At 43.3% G+C, this 9,354-nt stretch overlaps 1 protein-coding gene across 6 annotated transcripts in view; it reads left to right on the plus strand.

Annotated features, from left to right (window-relative positions):
* Positions 1–9,354, plus strand: part of TTLL5 (tubulin tyrosine ligase like 5) — a 170,208-nt gene that overhangs the window by 51,772 nt on the left and 109,082 nt on the right. For all 6 annotated transcript variants that reach the window (XR_002104025.1, XR_002104024.1, XM_019551869.1 and 3 more), the window contains 5 exons: positions 412–503; positions 3,099–3,140; positions 7,555–7,668; positions 8,189–8,280; positions 8,478–8,540. Coding sequence is in view for 4 of the 6 variants with exons in the window: in XM_019551869.1 (XP_019407414.1) it covers positions 412–503; positions 3,099–3,140; positions 7,555–7,668; positions 8,189–8,280; positions 8,478–8,540 (403 nt within the window). In the remaining 2 variants the exon portion in view is untranslated. The remainder of the gene's footprint in view (positions 1–411; positions 504–3,098; positions 3,141–7,554; positions 7,669–8,188; positions 8,281–8,477; positions 8,541–9,354) is intronic.

Consider the following 9,354-nt stretch of genomic DNA (forward strand, 5'->3'; position numbering starts at 1 on the left):
GGGACCTGAACCTGTTCAGCCTTCACAAGAGAAAGCTGAGGGGGGACCTGGTGACTGTCTATAAACTCACTAGCAGGGACCAGGAAGGTTTGGGAGAGACCTTGTTTCCCCAAGCACCCCCTGGCATAACAAGGAATAACGGCCATAGGTTGTTGGAGAGTAGGTTTAGATTAGACATCCATAAGAACTACTTCACAGTCAGGGCGGCTAGGATCTGGAACCAACTTCCAAGGGAAGTGGTGCTGGCTCCTACTCTGGGAGTCTTTAAGAAGAGGCTTGATGTCTACCCGGCTGGAATCATTTGAGCCCAGTTTTTTCTCCTGCCCAGGCAGGGGGGTCAGACTTGAAGATCTACAAGGTCCCTTCCGACGAGACTTCTATGATTCTATATGACTTTCCTTTCTCATCCAGGCTTTGTATGCCAGGATCCAGGCCAGCGGTCAAGCCGCGCACCCTATCATTCATCTGAGTCTGCCAGAAGAAATCCCTTTCAGAAGTCTCAGGTGAGTTCAGAAAACCAGGATTTGATGCTGCAGCTCTCACCTGAATATCAAGAACTTATTTGGTTTGGCTCAAATGTGAAGGAGCCTGCAAGTGAGTGAGGTTTCCTAGGATTCCTGAAGGAGAAGATGCCTGGGATGCAGCTGGACTGTGGGTGTCCCAGCCAACTTCATTATGGGTGACTGACTAGTTTCAGGAACCCCATGGTTTGTTTTTTTTGAATGGAAGCCTCTTCCTGTGGGGAAGGAGCTTTTACACTTATAACTATAGCCTCTTCTCCTTTTGCTCTTGATTTTGATTCCTTTCCTTTCTCTTGATCCCTTCAGACTGGGCCTCATGTGGCATGCAGTGATTGTCCTTGCCCTTTGAAGTGCTTGCTCAGTGCTAGTTTTGAATTGCAGCTTTCCGTCCCTTCTTTCTCCCAGCCAGTTGGAATAAATATTTGTGGGATATTGAGCTCCCAGCAAATGGCAGAGAGCCCCCTGCTTCCATTTGTATTTTCAAGGGTATTTTTTGCCTGGCAAACAATCTGCACTGGTTGTGAGTTCAAAGACTTCTTTCTTTTTAGAGGCCATTGGATGTTTCTGAGCTGCCTACAGGTGGCCACCATGCTGCTGAAAGTTGCCTCTTCTGTGGCATGGCTGTGTGACTAGAGCCCAGGTAGGACTGTTGGAAATCATTCCTTGTTTCACTAGGTGAACACCAAAAGTGTCATGATCAGAATAATAAATTGCATCTCTCAAAATTCTGCAAAAACAAAGTCTGGATGTGGAATCACCCTGAGGGTGAAATTAGTTTATGAAGTGAGACACAGGAATACCTGGCTGAGGCTCTAATTCAATAGATGGAGGCTGAAGGTCATGAGGATCTATATCGATTTTGAAGGAGCAGTGCAGTGCTGCTTCTTTCTGTGATGTTGCTTCTGTAAAACCCCACTGTGGGGGCCAATTAGTAGCATACATCTCTACCAGTGGGAACATATTCAGAAAATGAGTTATAAGACAAGTAACTTCTTTTCCCTGGAGCAGCTAGACCAGACTTTGCTGTTCATTCAGTTTTCTTGAACACATTTTCCTGAACTCATAGTAAAGAGAAATGGAAAAATCAAACACCAGGTTTTCAGTAGCTCTTGACTTACACAGGGGATTTCTCATAAAACTATAAAGAGTAATTTTTGGGTCAACTAAAAAGTAGAGAGATTGACTACTAAACACTGGTCATGAAATAGCAGTGTCCTTTCTTTGTGATGGAACCTCAGCTTGTGCTCTGCTTGCTGAGATGAGCCATATAGGAAATGAGCAAGGAAAATCAGCAGGATTTTCTGGGCTTTACAGGGGACAGAGGTGAGAACAGGGTTTTCTTTAGTAACCCAGAACATTTTTGGCTTGCTATTTTTGGGAGGCTCTTTGACATTGATTTCTGCTCCATCTTCAACTCTTCCACTCTCATTCTCTATAGTAAAGGGAATTCTGAGACATTTTCAGTTCTTCTTTGAGGTTCGAATTTGTTTTGTGTATGTGGCCATGAATCATGAGGAAGACTCTGTTTGCTGGGAACAAATCATGAAATTAGAGTTCTTGATCTGGGGATGGTTAAAGATGGCTTCTGTTCCCTGGGTCTCTCCAAACTGTACTGTCAATTCATTGTGTGATTTCTTTGGGTTGAGACATGGAGCACAGGTAATTTCCAGAGAAATGGAGCAATTTTCTGCATCCTTTGTTAAATAACTGCTGATGGGGCTGGAATCTTTTCAATGAGTCCTAAGTCATCAAGGACCCACAGTCTTTGATTAAAGAATGGTGCTTCGTGGAAGTGACAAATGGATCAGTTGAGGATAATGTTGCAAGCCCTTTGCTTTTCCTCGGTATCAAAGAGGGTGGCAGCCTGATGACAGCCAAAAGCAAGAAGAATCCCTGTTATTATGCAGATGCTTATTTCTGCTTATTCCTAATTCTCAGCCCCCCCAACCCACACTACTGAGCTGGACTTGCATAAGCACCAATCAGGAGGCTTATGTACTCTCACAGACTGCTTTGTGATGTACTGCTTTTTACTATTTCTGCATCTGTAAAGGAATGTTGAACAGAGTCCCATTTCACCATCAGAACTGGAATATCTTTGGGGAATTTAAATCAAATGGCTTCTGGGCCCCTTGGAGGTTTCCCTGCTGAGGTTTTCCCTCATCTCAGAACAGTTCAGCTTGAGAGCACTGATGATCTGCTCCCATAAATTGCTAGTTAAATGTTAATGCAAGAAAAACATATGTAGATAATTTTGGTTTTAACAATTTAGGTAAGTTCCTTTTAATTTGCATGTCTTTTGCCTCCACCTTGAGGATTGTGCATGTACCCAGAAAGCTCTAAGTATCTGAGCATTAGTCTAAAAGTTCAGATGACTGCTGTGGGTTCAAAGAGTAGAATGTAATTTGCTCAGGTCAAGATCTTCAGTAGCATAATGGGAGCTTCTTGCAGTCAGCCTGGACTTTGGTTATGCCTTTCACTACAGGGCACCCATTACTTCCTCAAAGCAGCATGTTGGGAGGGGTGAAGGTGTTTTGGAAGAATGAGATTTTTATTCCGTTTGTCTGTTTCTTGTAGCGACCTGTCTCTGCACAGCCTCGGCCAACAAACACGAAGTTGGTAAGTATTGCGCTTTATTTAGTTTTATTTACCAATGATAAAGATCCAATTTTAAATTTTATCTAATGCTTTTAATACAGATGAACCACATAGTGGACAATAAGTAATCCAGGTAAAGATATTCAGGGGAGAAAAACATTTTTCATCTGAGATTTGAATAGAAATGGAGAGATGGCACAACGATTGCAGATGGCTTGAGCTGAATGAGAAAAGATTTTGTACCAATAATAGCCAGATTATTTAAAATAAGTAGGTCATGTCTGATGAGACTAGTTCAACTGAGCCAAGTTTCTCAAGGACTTTAGTGCAATGGTATTTCTAAACTGTATTTTGAAATTAAACAAACAGGTGCAGGTATTAAGGATGAGGATAGTAATAGTTATTTGTCTGTAACTTAAAAGATGGTAGCAACAGAATGTGTACATACTGTCGCCTGGAGACCTGGCTTTAAGAACGCCATAAAGAAGAAACCACAGTAGTAAAGTTAGAGGCAAGACAATAGAGGGAGCAGCAAATGGATTTGGTGTCACAGATGTGAATGGAGAAAAGGAGTTTTGATTGGTCCTGACAGATTACACCCTAGAGTACTCAAGGAGCTGGCAGGTGTCATAGCCCAACCTTTGGCAAAAATATTTGAAAATCTGTGGCGCTCAGGTGAACTACCTGAAGACTGGAAGAAGGTCAGTGTCCTACCCATCTTCAAGAAAGGGCAGAAAGTAGATCCCAGGAATTACAGGCCAATCAGCTTGACCTCAATCCCCGGTAAGATTCTGGAGAAAATTATCAAAGAGACCCTTCTTGATAGGTTGGCTGATGGCAACATCCTGAGACACAGCCAGCCCAGGTGTGTTGTGAGTAGGTCTTGCTTGACCAATCTCATCTCCTTCTATGACCAGGTGACAGAGCACCTGGACAAGGGAGAAGAGATTGACATCATATATCTGAACTTAAAAAAAGCCTTTGATTTGGTCTCATGATCTCCTTATGCAAAAATTGGTCAAATGCAAAAATTGGCCTCGGCTACACCACAATCTGATGTCTGGGAAATTGGCTCCGAGGTCATACCCAGAAAGTAGTAGTTGATGAATGCGAATCATCATGGTGCTCTGTGACCAATGGTGTCCCCCAAGGCTCTGTCCTTGGACCGGTTCTCTTCAACATCGTTATCAGCAATGTGGACATTGGTGTCAGAAGCACACTGGCCAAGTTCACTGATGACACTAAACTTTGGGGCAATAGCATCCACACCTGAGCATAGGCTAGTGATCCAGGCTGACTTGGATAAGCTTAGTAAGTAGGCAGATATAAACCTTATGATGTTCAGTACTGAAAAATGCAAGGTACTCCACCTCAGGGGGAAAAAAACCCCCCACAGCATGCTTATAGGCTTGGTAGTGCTATGCCTGCTAGCACCACATCTGAAAGAGACTTGGGGGTCATGATTGACCCCAAGATGAACATGAGCCACCAATATGATGTTGCAGCTGGTAAAGCAAACAAAACTCTGGCTTGCATCCGTAGATGCTTCTCAAGTAAATCCCGGGATGTTATCCTCCCACTGTGCTCGGCCTTGTTGAGGCCACAGCTGGAGTACTGCATCCCATTCTGGGCTCCACAATTCAAGAAGGATGTGGAGAAGCTTGAGAGAGTCCAGAGGAGAGCCACGTGCATGATCAGAGGGCAAGAGAATAGGCCTTATGATGAGAGGCTGAGCCATAGGACTCTTCAGCTTGGAAAAGTGCAGGCTCGAGGGGGATCTGGTAGCTGCCTATAAATATGTAAGGGGTGTGCCTCAGGATATGGGGGAACTCCTGTTCACCAGAGAACCCCAAACGATAACAAGGACCAACAGCCATAAACTCCTCTGTGATTGTTTTAGGCTGGACATAAGGAAAAACTTCTTTACTGTCTGAGCTCCCAAGGCCTGGAATAGATTCCCTCTAGAAGTGGTGCAGGCACCCACTCTGGACTCTTTCAAGAAACGTTTGGATGTTTATCTTGCTGGGATCCTTTGACCCTAGCTGACTTCCTGCCCCTGGGGTAGGGGGCTGGAGCTGATGATCTTCTAATGCCTATGAAATCTATGAAAATCTATTAAGGTCACAAATGGCAAAAACAAAAGAGATCTAAATGAAGGCCCAAGGAACTGGATTTGGATTGGAACATTCTCTTCCTACCCAAGAAAAGAAACAATTATTGGACTTGAGACATTAATCTGAATGAAGTAGTGATGGAGTTGCAAATATGGTAGGTCAAGATGGATTAAGGAGATGTCAAGAAATGAGTCCTTAAAGGCAAAGGAGGGTGGATATACATATAGCTCCTTATCATAAGTCTTAACTGAAGTTAATTATGAAGATAAGACTGCAAGAAAGGGGCAGAACTGAATCATGATACTTCTTTATACAGGGCCAGACAAATCTTGGTAGTGACAACCATCAGTATTAAGTAGGAGCCTAACCATGATATAGGGGACCCAAAGACATCTGCATAGTTTGGAGATAGATCCAAGAGGATGGAATGCTCCAGAGTTTTAAAAGATGCTCTTTGATTCAGAAGGAAGCAAAAATTCCTTTTGAAGTCATTAACACAGGAGAGAGAGGATGCCATGCCATTATCAGAATGCATGCTCAGTCGAACCACTGAAGGGTACTGTTGGGGAGAGGGTTCACTGTTATTAAGAAGAGCTACTTTTTCTAGCACTGTAACAGCAGCACAGTTTGGACTGTGGTCATGGGTGGAAAGCAGAAATACTTGAATTCTTTTCCAAGTTTTGTTGCCATAGAAGTGTATTAAGTCAGTTATCTTTCCCATTCTGTAATGAGGATAAGTGACCCTGGCCTACCTCCCCTACATGGGTATTATTGTTGGAATCCAGGGAGGATTTAAATGTATGGATGTCAGGAGATTTATAAAGCTAAGGATGACACTGGGGACGAAGGAGTTGATGGCTGATGATGCAGAGGTAAAGGAAGAAAGAAAGACTAAGGCATCATCATCCACAGCCTATGGCAAAACTGCCTGGATATTAATGTATTAGTTTCTCCCATTTTCTTGTGCCCTCTGTTTACTCAGGCTTTGGGTTTCCCTGCTTCATCCAGATCTCATTTTGGAGGGTTTTCTTGTATAATGAGTTACAGTAGGCTCAAGGAAACATTTTGAATGGGGACTTCTATGTCAGTGTTTTTCCCTCTGGATCTTGCAATGTGGATTACCAGTGGATTGCCCAACCCAGTCTGCTCTGATGCAGCATCCATTCTTGTTTCAATTGATACATCCTCAGCTTCCATTATTGTACTTGCTGTTTCTACTGGGGGAGCCAAACTGAAATCCTGTCCTTTTGTTACCAGTTCAAATAATCCTTAAAATTCTTTCTTTTGAGTCTATGACCTATGAGTTTTTTCCTAAGGCCTGCCCATATTGAAGATTCTGTCATATTTTTCTTCCCCTGCTCTGCTAAGTGGGGTTTTGAAAGTCATCTGGAGGTATGAGGTGTCCTGGGTTCAGTTCTTCTAAAAGCTTTCTCGAGTGGCAGCCCAATAAACCATTCATCAATTATGTGCAGCTGTGCTGATTTGAGTATTGTTACATTATTAAGAAAATCTTGCTATTTTGGAAATGCTTTGAACTCTAGGCTTGCAATTGGAGTTTTTGTAATTTATCACTGTACATCAAATTTCACAGTTGGTTTGGTAGAATGTCTTCAAACCCTCTTGATTTTCCGCATTTTAAGTCTTCCTCAGCTTTCTGTGCTTGTCTGTGGTAACGCTAACAGAATTTGCTATGGTGTGCATGTATGTATGCAGACAAAGAATCTTTCTGTTTAGTATTGTGAGAATCAGATTGTGATCTTTCAGTGTACTGAATTGAGGAATGTGTGTGGCTACTGAACTGAATGTCTAACCCTTTTCTCCAATTTCATTTCACTTGTAAGTTACTGGAAAAGTAGTGCCCTACTGCAGTGCAATTGGGTGTATCTTGACTTGGGTGCCTGTTGGTGGGGGGGGTGTGCTTCTGTGGATGGGGGCCCATGAGCATGAATCCTGGCCCTACCACCCTTTGCAAGTAGATTCATCTGTGCTCTGGGACTGGAAGTGTGAATCCCAGCTTTGGGACCTTTTGTGTATGTGTCATACTTTTTCTTGAAGGGGCTAGGGGGGTGAATGTTGGCAGTAATGTCTAGGGTACGAGGTCTACTGTGTTTGAAAATTGGGAACATGAATCCTAACACTAGTGCCCAGAGGTGTGGATCCTGCTATAATTGAAGCCTAGGAGTGTGAATCCTGGCTGTGATGCCCAGGAGAGTAGAGTGTGCTGGGGATGGAGGTGGAATTTGAATTCTTTCTTTCTTTTCTTTGAGTAAGTGAAGAGAAAGGAAAAGAGTAAAATCTGGATTTATACTATGTCTCTACAGCGTACTCGTCCTCTGTCTGCCAGTGATGTTGAGATAAAAAGCCTGATGCCCTCAGGCAGGGAAAAAGTAGGGGGAAAGCAAGGCAGCTCAATGTTGGGTCTGTCCATGGAGGAGGTAAGAATTCTATTACTCATTTTGTATGCTTCTTGGCTTTGGGACAGTATCCGGGAAAGAAGGGAATACAAGTAGCTTAATTATTCAGAGTAATTTTGGATTAACTGCCACTGCTGCCATACATCTGCTGATTTTGGAATCAGCAGTCTGTCCTCAGTGGGACAAATGGAAGTGATTAGGGTTACCGCTTAGAAGATTGTTAATTTTCAGTAAAACTGCCAAGAGTGGCACAGTCCCTGGAGGACCCTTGCTCTTAGCTATAGTAAGCATGTATATACTCACTAAAGAGCAATAAGATGCTTCAGATATTGTATCTAACCAATGTATCTTATTTAGATATTGTATCTAACCAATGTATCTTATTTAACCATCACTTGTTTAAGCCAGTTAGCCTTGCAGTCATGGGGCCAATGGCAGACATCTTCTAGAAACCAGGCCTTGCCACAAAGCTCATCTTCTAGTGCTAATATCTGTCTGCATCGCAGGCAGATATCTGGTTTTTGTTTCTCTCTCATTCCAGATAAAAGTTCTGCGTCGAGTGAAGGAAGAGAATGAGCGGAGAGGTGGTTTCATCCGGATATTCCCTTCCTTGTTAACGTGGGACCTTTATGGGTAAGAAGTCTCCAGCAAGTATCTCCTTGGTGCACTGTGCTGGAGTTATAAGATGTTTATCAAGATGATGTAGGCTATCAGTTTCTTTGTATTAAGGATGTATATATTTTATGGATGACTTCCCACTATGCATGCTATTTTACTTGTTCATTGTGTTTGTCTGAGCTTTAATTAGTCTTCTATTTGGGCCTTTCCAGATCCTTCTTGGAGCACAAGACAACAATGAATTATATGCTAGCCACACGGCTCTTTCAGGACAGGTAGGAGACTGCGTGCTAGATCAGGGAGATGCCTTCTGGGAGGGGGCAGAGGGGACTGAAATGAAACAAGGATGATATTTTCTCTCTTCATAGCTGCAACAGCTACATGTTCAGAATACACCTTCATAGTTTCAATGCTGTGGTCACCTGGCTATAGTCTATAATGATAGAAATAGGTCTTCATTGCTCCCTCAGAATGCCCATATATGCAGTTACCTTCCCCTCTAAATAGACTCTCCAGGTGTTCCTTCATATCTGGAGAGGCTCCCCTTTGGATACGTGCAATCCTGACTTCTAAGAGAGAAAGAAGAGGCACAGCATAGTGGGGAAAAGGCACAGGAGTTGGTCACAGAAAGGATGAGGGTGTGGTAAATGGGAATGGCTAAGAGTAAGGAAGGAGACATTGTGGGATACACAGGTAGTCTTGAAAGCCACACAGCATCCAGACATTGGGAGGTGGGTGCTGGAGAGATTCCTTATCCTTCTTGCTTTAAATCAGAATTTCACCATGGCTGTTTTCCTCTTGCAGAACAGGCACTGAAAAGTCCACTTGGACTCTAGTGCTGCTCCTACTCCTAGTTGTGCAATCCTGCCTTTGTGCTTAGCTGTGGTAGATACAGAAACCCCTGCTGCTGTGAGGACTGCATATAGCATGAGCCATCCTGTGTTCATTTCATAGATTTCATAGACATCAGGGCTGGAAGGGATCTCGGGAGATCGAGTCCAGCCCGCTGCCCAAAGGGCAGGAAGTCAGCTGGGGTCATAGGATCCCAGCAAGATAAGCATCCAATTTACTCTTGAAGGTGTTCGATGT

The sequence above is a fragment of the Crocodylus porosus genome, unplaced genomic scaffold, assembly GCF_001723895.1.
Source record: "Crocodylus porosus isolate Cpor-Errol unplaced genomic scaffold, CroPor_comp1, whole genome shotgun sequence".
NCBI lineage: Eukaryota > Metazoa > Chordata > Crocodylia > Crocodylidae > Crocodylus > Crocodylus porosus.